Source organism: Cygnus atratus, chromosome 13 (genome assembly GCF_013377495.2).
Source record: "Cygnus atratus isolate AKBS03 ecotype Queensland, Australia chromosome 13, CAtr_DNAZoo_HiC_assembly, whole genome shotgun sequence".
Classification (NCBI taxonomy): domain Eukaryota; kingdom Metazoa; phylum Chordata; class Aves; order Anseriformes; family Anatidae; genus Cygnus; species Cygnus atratus.
In genome coordinates this window covers 6,282,380-6,300,800 of record NC_066374.1, presented here as the reverse complement: position 1 = coordinate 6,300,800, position 18,421 = coordinate 6,282,380, and the positions used below count along the sequence as shown (strand labels likewise).

Here is an 18,421-nt window from a genome sequence, read left to right as displayed (position 1 = left end):
CTCCCCTGCCTGGGGGGCAGCCGGTGCTGGGAGGGGGGCACCTGCCTGTCTGCAGGGGGCCATCCTGTGGGGCCCTGGGGACAGCCTCGTCCACCTCCGGGCAGCGTGGTCCTCGGCCCCGCTCCTCTGCGATCCCTTCCGGAGCAGGCTGCTGAGTGTCAGTTCTCACCCCAGCCTTCCTCCTGAGGCTGGGCTGCTCTCAGGGCTTGGCTGAAGCTCTCCCAGCAGCCTCCCACTGTCTGCTTTGGCTGTGCAAGGAAGTCGATGGGGGAAGGCGGCACCCTCCCTGCTGCTGGCGGCGTTTCCTCGGTGCCTCTGCTTGCTTGCACCCATCCGCTCAGCAGTGGGTGTGCTCTGTCCGTGCCATCCCTGTCCTTGCAGGCTCCCCTGCGCTCATGTTTGCTCAGCCCAGCCAACGAGGGCTCCTGGAGGAGCTCCTGAAGCTGTGGACAAAATGGGGCAAGCCCAGGAGGGGCGGCCCAGCCCCGGCTTGCAGACCTGCAGCATCACCTGGGCTCTCCCGCGGTGTCCGGAGCACCCACTGCGTGGGACAGTGAGCGTGGGGCAGTGGTGTGGGGCAGTGCAGAACATCCTGGGGCAGCAAACCTCGGGGGCTGAGCCCGCCTGCAGAGCAGGTCCTGCCATGGGGTCCCATCCCTGGGGCTTGCCCGCACCCCGGCAAGCTTCCCCTCCTGTCCACTGCTGGGCCAGAGCCGGCAAAGCGCTTTGGGGGATCAGGAGGACTCTGCTGGGGACAGAGCCCCCAGCTGCCCCTCAGGGCCTGCCAGCTCGGCCTCCTCCCGGCTGCCGTCCAGGGTCTCGGATCCTTCGAAGCAGCCCGAGTCCCGCGGGATGTCCCCCTTGGGCTCCGAGGGCGAAGGCTGGGCTTCAGAGCTGTCACCTTCCTCTGACTCGCTCGCTGCTGGGGGAGAGAGGACAAAGCATCAGCGGGTGCCCGGGCTACTCCCCGCCAGCCAGCGTCGGGGACGGCGTGGGACGTCCCCTGCCGCCTGCCCAGCCCTTACTGTCATAATCCAGGAGGAGCTCGGCGGCCGTGAGCAGCTTGGCACGGTGCTGGGGGTCCGTGATGTTCAGCTCGTTGAGGTGGGTCTCCCGCAACTCCTTGAAGTCCTCCAGGGTCTGGTAGCCGTTCAGTAGCAGGGTGGAGGTGTGCTCCTGGGGCGGGGAGGGGGGGGGATGAGACATCCTCATCTTCCTGCATTGCTCTGCTCCTCGTCACATCCCCTCCCCGCTTCTCCTGGGCTGCCCGGGTGCCCCGTGGGTCCCCGTCGCTCACCTGCAGGTTGATGCGCTCCAGCAGCTCGTGGAGCGTCTTGGGCTTGGGCCGCTTGCTCTTGCCCTGGCCCCGGCTCTTGCGGGCGGGGGCCATCTCCTCGGGGATGATGTCCACGTAGATGAACTTGAAGGAGCCCACCTTGTTGTTGAGCAGCCCCGTCCAGGTGCCCACGGGCGGCTTCTCGATGATGCCGATGATGTCCCCTTTCTGGGCCAAAGATGACAGGGGTGTGAAGGAAGGAGCAGGGATGAAGGAGCCACCGCCACACCCCGCTCCCTCAGGGCCGTCCCCAGCCCTGCCAGCCCAGGCTCACCCGCAGCTTCAGCGAGTCCTTGTCGTAGGGGCTCGGCGTGAAGTCCGTGTGGACGCGGGCCCTGCCGCAGAAGGGGCCTGTGTAGGCAGGGCCGCTCTCCTCCAGCCGCAGGCTGTCCCGGTTGTTGGGGCTGGGGCTGGACGCCTCGCTGCCTGCGGGGGGGGGGGGGGGGGGGGGGTCAGGACAGGGTCCTGGGTGAGGGGCTGGGGGCCGGCTGGGGGCCGTGCTCACCGCTGGACAGCTGGCGGCTGATGGCTGGGTGCGCGTCTTCCTCCATCTCCAGGTAGGACAGGGGCATCTTCTCGTGGCTCGGCTCCTCCATGCTGCTGGCTGGGGACAGGGGGGACGGGGACCCCTCCTCCTCTGCCTCTGCCTGCCGGGGGGAGCAGGCTTGGTGCCAGGGAGCAGGGGCTGTGGCCCTGCACCCCTGGGCACCCTGCTCACCTTCCCCTCGGCCAGCGCCTTCACCGCCATCCTGCCCATCTTGCGGTTCATGGTGCGGGAGATGACGGCCCGCCACTTCTTGCCCAGCTTCATCCCGCTGCTCCGCGCCGCCTCCTCGGGGGCAGCGCTGCTGGGCTCATCCTCAGGGATCTGGAGGGGGGAAGGAGCGGGGAGGGCGCGCTGGGGCTGCAGGGCTCCCCGGGGAGCAGGACCCCAAAGCCAGGCACGGTTGGGCCGGTGCTGCTGCTGCAAGCCCCTGAGGCTGCCCCACAGCACCTGGGCTGCCAGTAGGGCTGGTGGCTCGGGGAAGGGGGCTCAGGAAAGGGCTGTGGGTGAGGACGGGCACTCACATTCTCATCCAGATTGAACTCCTTCTCGCTCGCCACAGGGGAGCTGACTTTGGCCTTGGCAAAGTCCTTGAAGCTGCTGGAGCGCTGGAGGGAGAGCTGGGGGCAGATGGAGAGGGGTGAGGGCTCCTCGCGCCTCCTGCATGAGGTCCTCCCCCCTTGCTCCCCAATATCCTGCATGCCTCAGAGGTGCCTGAAGCCCTTCCCAGCCCTTGACCACAGACCTGCGCCTTCCTCGCCTAGTTCTCCTTTTTGTCAGCTCAACCGAGCATCATTTACTCTTTATTTTTGCTCTGCTCCCAGATCAGTGCCGCTCAGCCCACCAGACCCAGGCAGTTTGAACCCTCTGCGTCTCCTTCGCATCTCCTCGAGCTGAAACCTCCTCGCACTGCGGTTGCCACCCCGGCCTCGCTGCGTGGCCGCTCGCCTGGGAGCGTTGCGAGATCGGCCCGCGGCGGGGAGGAGCCAGTGTTGCAAGAGCAGCCGGCGCTAGAGCAGCGCCGAGCAAACCGCGAGCTCTGGGGGGGCACCGGCTGCCCCGCGGGCGCCGTGCCCTCAGGAGCTCTGCAGAAATGGAGCGAGAGGGAAGTGAGAGCAGCGGGTGCGGCCAGGCTGGGCAGGGGATGCCCGGGGGGGCCTGCCGGGCTCTCCGGGACACCCCTGCTCCAGGGGGATGCTTCACCCAGATTTCCCCCGGCAGCTGGGAGCTTCCCAGAGTGGGGCCTTCCCCCTCCTGGGCACATGGTGGCTGGCAAGAACCATCTGCCACAGCCACGGGCCTGGCGGTGCTGTGCCGGTGCCGTGCCGGTGCAGGACTGCTGGAGGAAGCAGCCGACACACGTGACGGGGCTGCAGCCTTGCACTGCCTCGACCGCAGACACCTTGCTGGGAGCTGTGCACCCGGCAGCCCGCGCGGCACCGCCGTCATCCTCTCCCCGGGCAGGAAATGGCAGCGGTCGCCCACACCGCGGGGAGCAGCAGGGTGGGGGAGCCTCTGCCCCCTGGCACAGCCCCGCCGGTCCTGTTGGTCCCCCTGCCTGCGCCCACACTAACGTGGGGGTCTGAGCATCCCCGACCCACTGCTGCGGTCACTGCTGCTGCCTGCAGCGCCCCGGGGATGTGATGCTGCCTGCCTGCTGCTGTTTGTGAGCTGGGAGCAGACGGGGGTACTGGGTTGCAGCCGTGTGTCCCAGGGCCAGAGCAGGGCGTGGGCCAGGGCAGCTGCAAGCAAGGACCGTGCAAGCAAGGCGACAGTGGCTTTGGTGGCAGGGCCTGGCTGCTGGCAGTGCCATCCCCGGGCCCCAAGGGGCTCTGCCCCACGGCCACCCCAGATGCCCAGACCGCATCACCCCATCCTCCCTGCCCCAGGTCCTGCTGGTGGAGGGTGGGCATCCTGGCCTCTGCGGGGACCCCCAGGGCAGCCTGGTCCGGTGGGCGCTCACCTTCCTGTGGCAGGGCTCCTTGTCGCTGGCGTTGGAGGGCTTGCGGCGCAGCATGGTGCTGGGGCCCCGGGGCAGAGCACAGCGCTGGAGCAGCGCCTGGCAGGGCACGTACCGAGGCGCCGGCACCGAGGCCGGGAAGCGCACAGGAAGCCAGCGGTCACATGAGAGGTGCTTGCAGCGGCGCAGCTCGGGGCTTGCTAGCTGGGCCAGGAGGAAGGAAGACCTCCTCGAAGTGTCTGCCCTGCCCAGGGCCCCCGGGAGGGGTGCCAGCCTCGCGCCCTGGTGCCCACCATCAGTGCTGCTGATGGGCTCGGTGTCCCCCCTGGGCAGAAGAGGAGGGTCCCCTGCCTGTCTGCCGTGCCCCCTCCCCGTGTCCCTTCGGCCTCGTTGGCCAACCCCTTCATGGGACGCTGGGGCTGGGATGTCCCCTGCATCCGCAGGTCTTCCCTGCGCTGCAGAGGGGCAACTGGCCCCAGGTGGGACGGGCACACCGGCACCCTGCCCTGGCACACCAGTGCCTCACGCCCCCATCGGTGTTGGCACTGTTTAATTGCAAGGATGAAAATAAAAAAAAAAAAAGGCAAAACAAGGAAGTGAGCGGTGGTGAGAAGAAGCTGCCTCGGCAGGGGAGGAGTCAGGATCAGGCCTGCAGCTCAGTGAGCAGCATGGAGACAAGCGAGCTGATGGCCAGCGTGCCCAGCGTGGTGGCGGTGGTGGTGCTGGTGCTGGCCAGCGGGAAGGGCTCGGTGTTCCTCTGCAGCCAGCGGTACTCCTCCTCCAGCTGCTGCCGCTGCAGCTCCGGCCCCACACGTGCCCGGATGGTCTCATAGTGGGCGTTCAGGTACTTTATCTGCAGCCGGGTATCATAGGCAGCTGCAGAGGACCGTCCTCGTGGTCCCAGCCCATTCACCTGCCCCAGCCCTGTCCTCAGGCCCCTCTGCACCTCTATGTCCATGTGTCCATCCCTGCCTCAGCCCCGTTTGCCCACCCTGGCTCCGTTTGCCCTGGTTTCCCATTCACCCACTCCCAGCGCCCTGTACCTGCTCCTGCGACAGGAGGCTGACGTCGATGAGGTTGCGGTCGTAGGGCACCAGCGACACCACCTCGAAGGTCAGGAAGGGCTCCTCCCCGGTGGGGTGCTGCTGGGGGAAGGCTGTGAGGTGGGTGCCCCCCACTCCTTGCCTGGCGCAGCCCCCCCGGCACTGCCTGTCTAGTGATGGGAGCAGGGGAGGGGCCCATGCCACCTCATCCCCTGCCACCCCTGCACTGTGCCCAAGCCCCCCCGCCCTCCCCTGTGACCCCCAGCCTGATGCAGAGCCCTGGGAACGAAGGTTGGTCTGGGGAGAGGAGGCAGCTCCAGGCTCCTCGGGCAGCTGGGTGAGCAGGGACAGCGTTACCTTGGTCTGCGCCTCCACCACGAGCGCGATGTCCTCGATGCGGATCCCGAACTCTCCATCCCGGTAGTAGCCGGGCTCTGAGGACAGGAGCAGTGCCCAGCAAGTCCCACGCCCCAGCAGCCCCCCCAGCCCATCCCCGCCTGTGGAGAACCCTGGACTGGCTCCCGAGCAGGGCAGAAAGCTGGGGACCCGCTTCCTTGGCATAGCCCTGCGACACCGGGGCCATCCCCTAGAGCCTGAGGCGGCACAGCTGGCAGGACCCGCGCTGGGTGCACCTACCGATGGACGTGAACATGCCTGCAGTCAGCGGCACGTTGTTGGACTGGAAACCCACGGGCCCTGTGGGGGACAGCGGGTGGGTTACAGGAAGGGGGAGACACACTCAGGGGGTGCCTGCCCGCAGAGAGCGGCAGGGCTGGGCTGTGACAAGCCCCCTGTGAGCCCTGTCCCTGTGTCCCGGAGCTGGCCCCCAGCACCTACACTCATGGACCGAGAGGAAGTTGCCGATGCCGTGGCCGGTCCCGTGGCCGTAGTTGAGCCCCACGTCCCAGAGCGCCCGGCGGGCGAAGGACTCCACGTTTCTCCCTGGAGGATGAGGACGTGGGATGGGGCTGAAGAGCGGTGAGGGCGCCCCCTGCCCTGCTCCCCCCATGCCAGACATGGCACCCACCGGCCGTGTTGGGCGGGAAGACGAGGCGGGAGAGGTCAATGTTGCCCATCAGCACGCGGGTGTAGGCTTCCTAAGAGAGGCACGGGGGTGCTGAGCATGGTGCTGCATGGATGTCCCCATCCCCCGCAGCACATCCAGCCTCAGCCTCTGGCAACAGCCCCAGCTCCATGGCTGGGATGGCCCAATGGTGCCAGCACCTTCTGGAGTGGGGTCGGGGTGCCCCAGTGCATGGTCCGCGTGATGTCTGTGGTGCCATCCCTGCAAAGGGGGACATGAGCAGGGGCCCTGACTCCTGCAGGGCTGGGCGCAGCCACGATAGGGGCACGGTGGGGCGGGGTGGGATACGCACAGGTACTGCCCGCCGGTGTCCGACAGGTACATCTCATCCACCGACAGCTTCCGTCTGCTGGTGTTGGATGGGCTGGGGAGGAGAGGGGGGTGAGAGCCCCCGCCATGGTACCCAGGACGCCCCGGCAGCTCCGCATCCCAAGCCCCTGACCCCACACCTGTAGTGGGCGAGTGCCGCGTTGAGCCCGCTGGCAGAGATGGACTCGAAGCTGGGCCCGTGGCTGTGCTGCTGGGCCCTGGAAGGCAGCGGGGGGCGAGATGCCGGAGGGGTCCCTGCCACCCTGTGCTGGCACCCCCTGGGTGCAGCGGTGGGTGGGCGGCACTGACCGTCGGAGGGCATCGATGTGGCGGGCACCCAAAAACTCGTCCACCTGCCCCTGCGGCACCATCTTCTCCAACCACAGCAGGTACTGGATGACAGCCACCGCGTCCCGAACCTGGGCACAGCCCATTGGCATCGGGCGGGAGCATGGTGGGGGGAACAGCACCCAAAGGAGCCCCCCCCCCCCCCCCACTTCTGCTGCTGGGTGAGGAGATGGGGACAGCCCTTACGTGAGCAGCTCGCAACAGCTCCTGCTCCTTCTCGTTCTTCACAGCCTTGGCCAGCATCACCGGGGAGTAGCTGTCCTCCACCAGCTTCTCCTGCGAAGGAGACGGTGGGGCATGGCCACCCACCCCCTGCCCCCAGCCCCAGCAGCCGGCCTCCGGGGAGGCCGCGGCCACGGGCGGTGCAGCCTCACCTGGGGAACGACGCTGTAGAGGCCGTAGGTGGTGTACTCGGTGCCGAGCCAGACCGTGACGTTGCCCTGGGCGTAGCGCTGGAGGTGGGCACGTGCCTGGCTGTAGTTCCGCAGCTCCACGCAGAGCGGCCCGGGGCAGTCAGCCCGCAGGGACTGCCGTGCCTCTGCCGTCAGGCGCGCCTCGTCCACGAACAGGCTGGGGGCAGGACGTGGGCTGGCTCCCCCGGCCCCCCCCCGGCCCGGCCATGGGGGCACAGCAGTGGAGGGGAAGGGGCTGGGGGCTTGTGCTGGGAGGTGGGGGGGGGGGCTGGACCCCGGGGTTTTATCGGGAGGGATGAGGCTGGAGCTGAGGCTGTGCTGGGAGGGATGGGGCCAGGCTTGGGAACAATGTGGGGCTTGGAGAGGGGGTGCAATGGGGCTGGACACAGTGGGGTGTGCCAGGCTTTGGGGAAGGGTTGAAGGGGGGCTTCATGGGAGAAGGGAAGAGGGTCGGGGCAGGACCCTGGCAGTGACCCGTCCCCACAGGTAGGTGCTGCCCACCTTATGTTGGTGCTGGTCAGCAGTGTGTAGGAGTAGAAGACAGGGTTGTAGGGGATGTCATCTCCACGGAGGTTGAAGAGCCCTGCCGGGGGAGGGAGGCATCAGAACCCGTGTCCACCAGTGGCCCTGCTGCCCCAGCTCTCGGCAGTGCCGCAGCCCTGGCACCGACCGCAGCACTGCCATGGCTACTCACAGGCGGTCTCCTCCAGCCCGGAGAGCAGCACGGCCGTGGGGCTCTGGGTGTGCTCCTCCATCTGCTGCCGGATCCCGGCCACCTTCTCCTGCCAGCTGCTCCCTGGGAGGGGGGGGTGAGCCAGCGGCTCAGCTTGTACCCCCCGCCCCAAGGCCAGGGGGTGCGGGTGGGGGCAGGCGTACCCGTGAACTCTGCCGGGAGGCTGTAGATCTCGCTGGAGGCCGGAGGGGGTCTCTGGTCGCCCCACACTTGGTCCACGAGGTTGGTCTCCATGGGCAGCAAGGCCCTGCCAGAGCCCTGTAGAGCCTGGCTGTAGCTGTTCCAGGTGTCTGAAGGGGAAAAGCAGCCCATGGGGGGGGGGGGGGGGGGGGACACGGACATGCAGCAACGACCTCCCTCGCCACACCCAGGGGCCACTCGTGCGCCCCATCAGGCAGGGCCCCCCCCCCCCGTGCCGACCAACCTTACCGATGGAGAAGAGGAACGGGTCCAGGCTGACATTGCCCCCTGCAGGAACCGACTCCAGGATCCACTGCCCAATGTACTTGATCCATGCTGCAAGAGAGAGAGAGACGGGTGGTGGGGGCCCAGGAGCGGGGACCCCCCCAGCCCCCCCGCCCTGCCCGCACTGACTTGTCCTCTGCAGCTCCCAGTTGCAGTCCAGCTGCCGCTCTGCCTGCGTCCAGTAGCGGCTGTCGGTCCACAGGGCCGCCCTGTCCTGTGTCACCACGACGGTGCCTGGGGTGGCAGCAGGGACTCAGGCATCGCCTCTCCCCTTGCCAGGCTCCCCCAGGTCCTGCAGATGCCCCTGGGGACCCCCCAGGGTGGGAAGCCCAGGGGCCGAGGGCAGGTCCCCGCGGTGGCGAGGATGCTCTCACCCGCAGAGCCGGTGAAGCCGGTCAGCCAGCCCAGACGGGAATCCCGCTCGGCGATGTACTCGCTCTGGAGACGAGGATGGAGCCATGAGAAGTGGCTGGGGGTGCTGTCCCGCAGCCTGGGGCACGGGGGGGCTGCCCCCTTACCATGTGGGCATCCGTGGAGGGCACGATGTAGGCGTGGATGCTGTGGGCGCGCATGGCATCCCGCAGAGCGGCGAGCCGCGCCGTGGTGTTGGTGGCCGTGGGGGGCAGGTACTGGTGGCACAAGGAGGGAGACAAAGGTTTGGGGGGGGGAGGGAGCCCTGCATGGGGCTCCCCGGGGGGGGGGGGGGCAGGTGCTGTGCACAGCAGGGGGGACTCACCGGTGGGTCCACAGAGCAGTCCCGAATGTCGGTCCTGGGGGACACGGCCTGCTGTGAGCATCCTGGGGTGCAGGCTGGGGTGCAGGGGGAGGCCAGAGCCTCAGCAGGGGCTCCAGCTCCTGGTCAGCCCCAGGCAGAGGCACATGCCCCTGGCATGCCTTGGGGAACGGACCCCTGGGCACAGCGGGATGGCCACGATGGACATGGCGGGATGGTCACAAGGCACAGCTGAAGCATTGGGGAGCAGGCAGGAGCCAGCCCCATGCTGAGCATCCCTGGGGCTGGGACCTGTCTGGGAGCCAGGGGTGTGCCCTGGGGGCTGGAGCAGCAGAACAGCCCCCCAAGGGAAAACCCACCCATGCTTCACCCCCACCAGGCAAGCAAAACACTGAGGTGCACCATGGGTGGGGGTCCCTGGATCTGGTCCCCACCCCCACCCAGCCCTGCCACGGGGACATCTCCCACATACATACCCTGGAGAAGGAGCAGCCAGGCTGCGATCCACCGGGAGGGCTCCATGGCTGCTCGGCAGTCCCCGAGCTGCTGGCAGAGGAAGGGACGTTTCGGCAGTGCCGGGGGTGACAGGTCCCTCCTCCTGCGCCTTTGCCCCAGGGGCGGAGGGATGCTGGATGACAGAGCCAAGGCCCCCGAGCAAATATGGGGGGGTCGTTGCCCTATTCACTGAGTGCTTCTCCCTTCTAGATAACCAGATAACAGTAAACAGCCAAATCCGCACAAAGTCCAAAGATCCTCCTGGAAGCAGAGGTGGAGCTGTGCCAGCTCAGCCTGGCACGTCCCAGCTGCCCGGGGTGCTAACCCAGCACGAAGAGCTCTGTGGGGTGCTGCGTCCCCTGTGCCCCCAGGGAACCCCTTGTCCAGAAATACCCCCCAGGGGAGAGGCTGTCCCGTGGAGCGGGGTTGCGGGCACGGCACCGTCCTCACCCGGCTCAGCGAAACGTCAGCGCTCGTCGGGTTGCGCTGAGATGGGGATGCGGTGAGGGCATCCAGGGTGCTGTGCTATGGCAAAGGGGCTGGGGGGCTGAGCTGAGCTCCTGAAACTCTCTCCAGTATGTGTATGAGAGTTTCTGGGCAGCAGAAATATGTGCAGGGCCTTGAGTGTAAGCACATAATGCCTTCAGCACTAGTGAGAGTGCGCGGTCTGGCTAATGGAATAACAGGAATAATAAATTCAGCTCCCGTTAGTGTGCTGGGTTTGAAACGCTGGCCAAGGAGACAAAAGGAATATTTTAGCATCCTGACAAGATAGGAGGCAGATTTGGCAGCAGCGTACGGAGGGAGCGTGCTGGAGGTGAGCAGGCTGAGCTATCCCATGCAGGCACCAAACCATGCGCATGGCCTGGGGACCAGCGCCCGCACCCGAGGGCGGTGCCGGCTGGGCCGTGCCCTTCGTCCCTCCGAGCCTGTGTGCTCGGGACCGCCGTGGTCTCCACCTTGGAAAAAGAGCTGATGCGAGGCATAACGAGCCTCGAGCCCGGGGCCTGCCGCGTTTATGGCACACGTATTTCCTCTGGCTGGTTTAATGACCGCTCCGCCGCTGCTGAAGAGAAAGCCCGGCTGCAGCGGTGCCCATCCGAGGGTGGTGGGGGGAGATGTGCAGTGCCAGCCCCCTCCAGTGCCGTGGCAGCAGGACCTCGTGCGGCAATATGCAAGCTGCTGGACGTCCGGTAGGTCCTACGGTAAACAAACAGATGCTTTACAAGCAAACCTCCCTGAGAAGACACCAGCTGGGCAGCGGGCTCGGCGTCCCTGCGGGCTCGGTGCGATGGGCGGGGGGGGCTCTGCCGGCTGGCCCCTGTCCCGGGGCATCTCCCACGCGAGTTCTTGCCCCCTGCCCCGGCCCCCCCCGCCGTGCCACCCCCCGCAGCAGGCAGGGATGCTGCGCCCCCGGCCGTGTCGCTGGGGTGCTGCCGGCCACGAGGTGGCACCACGACCCCGCCGCGGGCCCCTGTCCCCTGTCCCCGTCCCCTGTCCCCTGTCCCCTGCCCCAGGCCCTGCGGAGCCCGGCGGGGAGCGGGAGGCAGCAGCAGGAGCCGGGGGCATCGCCCCCGTGTCTGCAGCCACGCCGAGACCGGGCGCGGTCGTGTCACGGGTGGGTCCGTGCCCGCTCCTGCCCGGGCCGGGGTCACCTCCCCGGGTCCCCCCTTTGGGTTCTCCTCGGGTTGGGGCGGCGGATGGGGCATGCGGGGGGGGGGTCCATGCCCCGGAGCTCCAAGCAGGGGCAGGACAGGGCCGGCTGGGGGACAGGGGACAGCAGCGACACCGAGGCTGCCCGCGATTGTTACGGGCACGAAAAGTTTCTCGAGGATGCGTCACGCAGGTTGTCACAGCGACCATCAGGCAGCGCTTTGCTTCCATCCTGGTAATTAGCGAACCGCGCTAATCACCGAATCACCGAATCATCCAGGTTGGAAGAGACCTCCAAGATCATCCAGTCCAACCTCTAACCTAACAAGTCCTCCGCTAAACCACATCACCAAGCTCTACATCTGCTGCGCATCCTCCCCCAGCTCCGGCCACCCCCTGGGGACCCCCCAAGGCGCTCACCGGGGGCCACCGCGAGCCAGGCAGCGTCAACCGGACGAGGCTCATCCACCACCGCGCGTCCGGTGGGGCCCGTCCCTCCCGCGGGAGGTTTCCTCGAAGACGGGGCCGGAGGAAGGCTTGGGGGAGACATCCTCCCTTTGTGGGCTATTGTTAGCCTTCCGCCACCTGCGGGGCCGCGGCGTGACTCAGGCCGGGGTGATGCGCCCGAGCAAACAGGACGCGCGCGGGGCGGGAGGGAGCCCGCTGCGGCCCCAGGAATGCGGAAGCAAGGGCGCTAGATATTCTGATATCCAGAGAAAATCCCCCCCGTGACGGAGAGGCTGGGAGCCCCTGCCTGATGGACACGACGCTGGGGTACACGGGGGTCGCCACCCTGTCGCCAAGGCACCCCCAGCTCCTACCTGCGTGGGTGTCTCGGCTTCCACCACGTGGGTACCTACAGGAGCTGTCGCATCACGGCTGTGGGGACCCCCCTGTGGGGCGTGGAGCTGTGACTTCCCTTTGTCCATCTGCGGTTCCCCACTCGTGTCCTGGCTGTGCCTCAGTCGTTACCGCGTTGGTGACCTTACAGGGGCAGTTTTGGGGTGTCTTGTGTGGGAGTCTTGCACCTCTGCTGCCCTGATCTGCACAGAAGCGTTGAGGTCGGAAGGGACCTCTCCAGGTCACCTGGTCCAAGCCCCTGCTCAGGTGGGGACACCCAGAGCAGGTTGCCCAGGACCACTTTCCACCTGCTTTTAAATCTTGCCAAGGAGGGAGACTCCGTAGGCTCTCTGGTCACCCTTCACAGTAAAATGGGGTTCCTGAAGGTCAGACATAACACGCCGTGTTTCAGTTTTTGCCTGTTGCCTCTTGTCCTGTTGTTGCAATCATCATCTTCAGAAGAACCCGTCTCTATCCTATTTGCACTCTCCTCTCAGGTCTTTATAGACTTTGGTAAGATTTCCACGTGTTCCACACTCCACACATGCAACCCCTGGTCCCGCCTGAGCCTTCTTTTCTCTACGTGGAAGGGTCCCAGCTCGCTCAGCCTTTTGCCACGGGAGAGATACTCCAGGCCCCGAGTCATCTCTCTGGCCCTTCGTCAGACCCTGTCCTGTGTATGTGTCTCTGTGTTGCCCTTGTACTGAGGAGCCCTGAACTGGGCATGGTGCTTCAGGTGTGGCCTCACACCTCATCATGCCTCACACCTGAAGCATGTGGCTTCAGGTGTGGCTGAGCTGGGGGGAAGGCTCACCTTCCCCCACCTGCTGCCATGCCTGCTGCAGCCCAGGACTCTCCTGGTCTTCTTTGCAGCAAGGGCACAGCCGTGGAATGATAGAATCACAGGCTCACAGAACGGTTCAGGTTGGCAGGGACCTCAAAGCCCACCCAGTTCCAACCCCCTGCCATGGGCAGGGACCTCTCCCACCAGCCCAGGCTGCCCAGAGCCCCAACCAACCTGGCCTTGAACATCTCCAGGGATGGGGCATCCACAGCTCCTCTGTGCAGCCTGTTCAGTGCCTCACTACCCTCACAGTGAAGAATTTCTTCCTTACATCCAATATAAACCTGCCTTCTTTTAGTTTAAAGCCATTACCCCTTGTTCTATCACTACAGTCCCTCACAGGGAGCCCCTCCCCAGCCTTCTTTGTGCTGGGGCCCCAGAGCTGAGCGCAGGGCTCCAGGTGGGGTCTCACAAGAGCAGAGCAGAGGGAGACAATCCCCTCCCTCACCCTGCTGGCAATGCTGCTGTTGGTGCAGCCCAGCACACGATTGGCTTTCTGGGCTGCAAGCGCACGTTGCCAGCTCATGTCGAGCTTCTCATCCACCAACACCCCCAGGTCCTTCTCCTCAGGGCTGCTCTCCATCCATTCTCCGCCCAGCCTGTGTCCGTGCCTGGGATTGCCCCAGCCCATCTGCAGGACCTTGTGCTTGGTCTCATGAGGTTGGCACAGCCCCACCTCTCAGGCCTGCCCAGGTCCCTCCGGACGGGATCCCTTCCCTCCTGCGTGTTGACCGCACCACACAGCTCGGTGTTGTTTGCAAACAGGGTGCACTTGATCCCACTCTCTGTGTCACCGACAAAGATGTTAAACGGTGCTGGTCGCAGCACTGGCCCCCGAGGAACACCGCTTGTCACGGATCTCCACCTGGCCACTGAGCCGCTGACCGCAGCTCTTGGAGTGCGACCATCCAGCCAATTCCTTACCCACCGAGTGGTCCATCCATCACACCCGTTTCTCCCCAGTTTAGAGACAAGGATACCATGGGGGACAGCATCAAGTGCTTTACGCAAGTCCAGGTAGATGATGTCAGTTGTTCCTCCCCTATCCACCAGTGCTGTAACCCCATTGTAGAAGGCCCCCAGGTTTTTCAGGCACGATCTGCCTTTAGTGAAGCCCTGTTCGCTGTCACCAATCACCTCCTTATTTTCCACGGGCCTTAGCACAGTTTCCAGGAGGATCTGCTCCGTGGTCTTGCTGGGGTTTCCCCTCTTCCAGTCAGAGGGAACTTCACCGGACTGCCACGACTTCTCAAATATGACAGAGAGAGGCTTAGCAACTACACCCACCAGCTCCCTGGGGACCCGCGGATGCATCCCATCGGCTCCCCCGGCCTTGTGCCCGCAGCCGGCACGCTCAGCCCGGTGCCCCCCGGCCCCAGCCGGGTGCCCGGCGCGTCCCGGTGGGTACCGGGGCTGTGCATCCCCGGAGCGGCACCGGGAGGGCCGGGGCCGGGACGGCACCCCGGGGGGGGTTGCCCCAAACCGGGGCGTCCCGTCTCCCCACGAACAGGCTGGGAGGGACCGCGGGGGGGTCCCGGGGGGGCTCGGCCGCTGTGGGCGGAGGGGGCGGAGCGGGGCGGGCGGCGGAGCCCCCCCGGGGCGGGCGTGCGGCGGGGCCGGGCCGGGCCGGGCTCTCGCCGCCTACAAATGCGGCGATCCCGGAGCGGGGCCGCCACCGCCGCCGCCGCCGCCTCCGCCGCTTCCCACCCCCCCCCCGCCGCCGCCGCCGCCCCGAGCCCGGCGGAGCCGCGCAGCCCCGCGCCCGGCGGAGCATGGCGGAGCGGCGCTGGCTGCTGGCGCTGCTGCTGCTGCTGCTGCTGCTCTGCCTCGCCCTGGCCGCCGCCGCGGGTGAGTGCGGCGCGGGGGAGCGGGGCCCGCTGCGGGGCGGAGCGGCCGGGGGCGGCCGCGGCTGGCGGGGAGCCGGCGGCCCCCGGGGGGGAGGACAAAGCGCTTTTCAGGGCGGCAACAAACCTCGCTCTGTCCGCCCCGGGGCAGCGGGGCCGAGCGACGGCCCGCGGAGGTCCCCGGGAGGCGGCCGTGCCACGGGGTGCCGGGGTCCCGTCGGACGGGCGGCGGGCGCAGCGCCGGCCGCGCGAGCCGGGGGTGGCAGCCCCCGAGCCCCCGGTGCCGGCCGAGGTCCGCTGCGGTGGGGACCGGGCGGGCGGGGAGGGGGCTGCGGGGCGCCGGGGAGCCGGGCGGCTCTGGGGTGGCCGGGGGGAGCTGGGGAGCCGAGCCCGAGTCGGGGCCGCGCCGTGCCCTCGGCAGCGGCCGCGCTCCGTGCAGGTGGCCCGGGCGCTCCGGTGCAGGAAGCACTCGGCTGGCGAACGGCTTGAGTCGCGCCTGCACTGGGGGCGATCCAGGAAACGGTGCCGCCCGGCCCTGCCCGCTTTGGGCCGAGCGCCGCAGCATCCCCATCCCTCGTGCAGGTTCGGGTGGGGGGGCCGCGGCTAACGCTCTTCTTGCCGTCCCAGGGCCGGTGCCGGATGGGACGGGTCCGGAGCAGGGCCGCATCCGAACCCTGGTGCGGCCGCGGGGTGCGCGGCGCGGGGCCGGGCAGCGGGCGGGCGGGTGGCGGAGGCTCCGCCGGCCCCGGCCCCGGCTGTCCCACAAGGGCCCCATGCCCTTCTGACCCAGGTGAGTGGCGGTGGGGCTCGGGGGGGGGGACGCGGGGACAACGCACGGTGCTGCTGGGCTGGGGCTCATCCCACCGCACTTCGCTCTTGTTGCAGGGTCGCCACCAGCCCTCCAGGGACGCGTGCCCGGCTGCCAGCCCTGCTCCCTAGCCCGGTCTGCTCGGCCCTGAGCCCCGTGCGTGGGGGTCCCACCCGTGAGCCCCGGGCTGGCGTCACCTCCACCGCCGTGGCTGGCCCCCGGGCCGTGTCCCGTGGGTACCGCCGCGTCCCCTCGCCGCCTCCCGGGCAGCTCACGGCGGAGCTGGGGCGCTGCCCCCGTGCCCCGTTCCCGGCTCGCCGGGTCCGCGGGCTTTGCGCAAAGCACTTTTTCGGGCGGAGGAGCTCCCTGCGGCCCCGCAGGAGCCCTGCCCCGTCCCTGTCGCCCACCTGCCCCGGCAGCGTGGCTGGGGAGGGTCTATTTATTCTCGTGGTGCTAACCCCGCGTGAGCTGCCCTCCCCTCCCTGGCGGCAGAGCCACCTCTGCGGGACCCCCGTGGCGTGGGGTGCCCACCCGTGGGGTGCCTGTGGCGGGGTCTCTGTGTGAAGCACTAACGTATGCCAAAGGAGGGCCTTAGTCGTGGTGCCGGGCCCTGTCGGTCACCGTGTCTCTCGTGTCTGTAAAGATTTGTTCTGTGTAAATACATCTTTATTATAAAGAGCTATGATGACAATAAACACTTGTTTTTGGCGCAGTGGCGGCTGCGTGGCTGAACCACGGGCTGGGACAAGGTCTGCAGCCCTTGGGGCCGTGGAGAGATGCTTGGTGCCCTGCGAGGGGGACAACCTGTCCCGTCCCGGTCTCAGTCCCTGTCCCTCCGGGTGCTGATGGTGTACCCGATGCTGCAACGGCAGCCGGGGCTGGGGCTTGCGCATCTCGCCAGCCAAAAGCAGTTTCTCGTTGCCGTGGTTACTGGCAATCGGTGCCGGGTGGGTGCAGCGCCCGGGGTGGGGAGAGGGGCCTCAGCCTGTGCCGGGCCCTGGGGGGGCACGGGGCGATGGGACAGGATGGGATGGGCACTGCTGCAGCTGCTGGAGCTGCCCCGGTTCTGTGGGACCCTGTCCTGGGCACCTTTGGCTCTTGTGCCGTCATGCCCTGGGGCCGCCAGACCTGCCCCCCCCCCCCCCCAGCCTAACACCACCAGCCCCGCTGGCCACAGGGGAGCAGCTGTGGGTGCCTGGCCTCTGGCACCCCCCTCCCTGGCATCCTTTTCACCAGCATCCCGGTCCCTGGCATTCCTATCTCTGGTGTCCCTATTCCTGGTGTCTCTATTCCTGGCGTCCCTGTCCCTGGTGTCTCTATTCCTGACATCCCTGTCCCTGGAGTCCCTGTCCCTGGAGTCCCAATTCCTGGTGTCCTCCTCTCTGGTGTCCCCATCCCCATGGGCCCCGGCAGGCGAGCAGCTGCAGGCAGCTGGTCCCTGGCATCCCCATCCCTGGTGTCCCGGTTCCCTGCATGCTCATTCCCGCTCTCTCTGTCCCTCTTTTCCCCCTCCCTGGTCCCTCACATGCCCATGGAGAGGGGCAGCAGCTTAGGGCTGAGGGGGTCTTGCATGTGGATCGGTGGCTGAGCCCTGCAAAGGGATCGGACCCCCCTCCTGTCTCCCCCAATCCCCCAGAGCGGTGCTGGGCTCCCCGAGCTGCTGGGGTGCGGGAGCCCCGGGAAATTGAGAGCCGGGGGCACCATGCTGGGGGTCCCGCAGGCAGGCGCAGGGGCGTCAGCACTGGTGGGGAGGGGGTTAATGGGGCCACGGAGGGGCGGAAAGGCTGCAGCTGCGGGGCTGGGAGCAGGGGCCCGGGGGAAGTGGGGCTGGGCCCAGCTGGCCTCCATGAGCTCATCCTTGGGGAGCGGGAGGGATGCGCTCCCCGGCCACGCGCCAGCGCGCTCCCGCCAGGCCGCACGCCTGCGCCCGCCCCGTGCATCCCGTGTGGGCCCCGCTGGGTTTTCCCCTCCCGCGGGGCCGGGGGCTGCCATGCCACCGGGTGCCGTGATGGCGGAGAGGCAGGATGCGGTGCCCTGGCCGCAGCCCAACCGCCCCAACCCTGCTGGCCCCATCTCTGCCCTGGAAGGGGGAGGCCGGGGAGGTCCCCCCGGTTGGGCTGTGGCCAGCCGGTGCCGGAGGAAAAGGCTCCTGGGCCAGGAGAGCGAAGGAATCTCTGGCTTTTCCTGGCTTGGCCTGCTGCCTGCAGGCAGGTGGGGGCTGCCGGGCTCCTCCGCCGTCCCCGTGCGCCGCGTGCCGTGCACCGTGCCAGCTCCCTCGCACGCTGCCGGCAGCGGCTGCCGCAAGTGCTGAAGCCGGAGGGGCTGTGAGGTCTCAGCAGCTGGGGGCAGAGGCCGGGAGGGTGCACAGCTTCCACCCCAGTGCCTGGCCGCTGGGCACGTGTGCAGGTGCCTGTCCTGGCACGGCCAGGACGGGGGCTTTGCTGGGTCCAAGCTGGCCCAGTTGGGAAGCAAGGGTGCTGGGTGTGCTGGGAGAGGGGATGGGAGAGGGATGAGCCACCGCTGGAGGCCCCTGTTTCTTGGGGACCTCTGGCTGCATCCCAGGGGATGGCCAGGGCTCAGCGCTGGACACGCAGGCTGGGCAGGGGATGGTGGCTGTGCCAAAACCACAGGTTGAGCCACACCACTCACAGCTGGCACACACCGCTGGGGTGCCACCAGCCACGCCAGCCCCACCACGCAGACACTTCCAGCACCGTGGTGGGTGCTGGGCACGTTCAAGCCCCCATCCCCATGCACTGCTCAGAGCTCCGAGGCCCTCCAAGGAGTGCCACGGCCATGGCCAAGCCTTGAGGATGCACGGGCCCAGCCCTCAGCCCGTCCCACGGGAGCCGCAGGGCTTCGCGCCCTCTCCGGCATTTCCGCCGGCAGTGGTAGGAATGCAGCGGCCACGGGAACAATGCCGGCACCTTGCACCGGTCCCCTCCGTGACGAGGCCGGGAGCAGCTGCC

General features: G+C 67.8%; 3 protein-coding genes across 3 annotated transcripts; 1 reads left to right on the top strand and 2 right to left on the bottom strand.

Annotated features, from left to right (window-relative positions):
- Positions 1–734: 734 nt before the first annotated feature.
- SASH3 (SAM and SH3 domain containing 3) lies at positions 735–3,897 on the bottom strand. The gene is made up of 8 exons (XM_035541435.1): positions 3,844–3,897; positions 2,405–2,500; positions 2,046–2,204; positions 1,842–1,977; positions 1,611–1,762; positions 1,298–1,504; positions 1,026–1,176; positions 735–922 (listed from the first exon to the last, which is right to left on the bottom strand). The coding sequence occupies exons 1-8, from the start codon at positions 3,895–3,897 to the stop codon at positions 735–737; spliced, it is 1,143 nt and encodes a 380-aa protein (XP_035397328.1).
- Positions 3,898–4,483: 586 nt separating this feature from the next.
- On the bottom strand, positions 4,484–14,114 carry XPNPEP2 (X-prolyl aminopeptidase 2). Its single transcript, XM_035541631.2, is given in 23 exon segments — positions 4,484–4,693; positions 4,884–4,982; positions 5,241–5,317; positions 5,520–5,579; positions 5,721–5,825; positions 5,911–5,980; positions 6,108–6,168; positions 6,260–6,331; positions 6,417–6,494; positions 6,586–6,695; positions 6,811–6,900; positions 6,999–7,194; positions 7,539–7,620; positions 7,732–7,833; positions 7,914–8,060; positions 8,200–8,286; positions 8,365–8,469; positions 8,610–8,673; positions 8,754–8,864; positions 8,972–9,045; positions 9,445–9,499; positions 9,502–9,596; positions 13,781–14,114. Coding segments are annotated over 23 exon segments (2,484 nt in total).
- Positions 14,115–14,572: 458 nt separating this feature from the next.
- APLN (apelin) lies at positions 14,573–15,429 on the top strand. The gene is made up of 2 exons (XM_035541632.1): positions 14,573–14,648; positions 15,272–15,429. The coding sequence occupies exons 1-2, from the start codon at positions 14,573–14,575 to the stop codon at positions 15,427–15,429; spliced, it is 234 nt and encodes a 77-aa protein (XP_035397525.1).
- Positions 15,430–18,421: the final 2,992 nt, after the last annotated feature.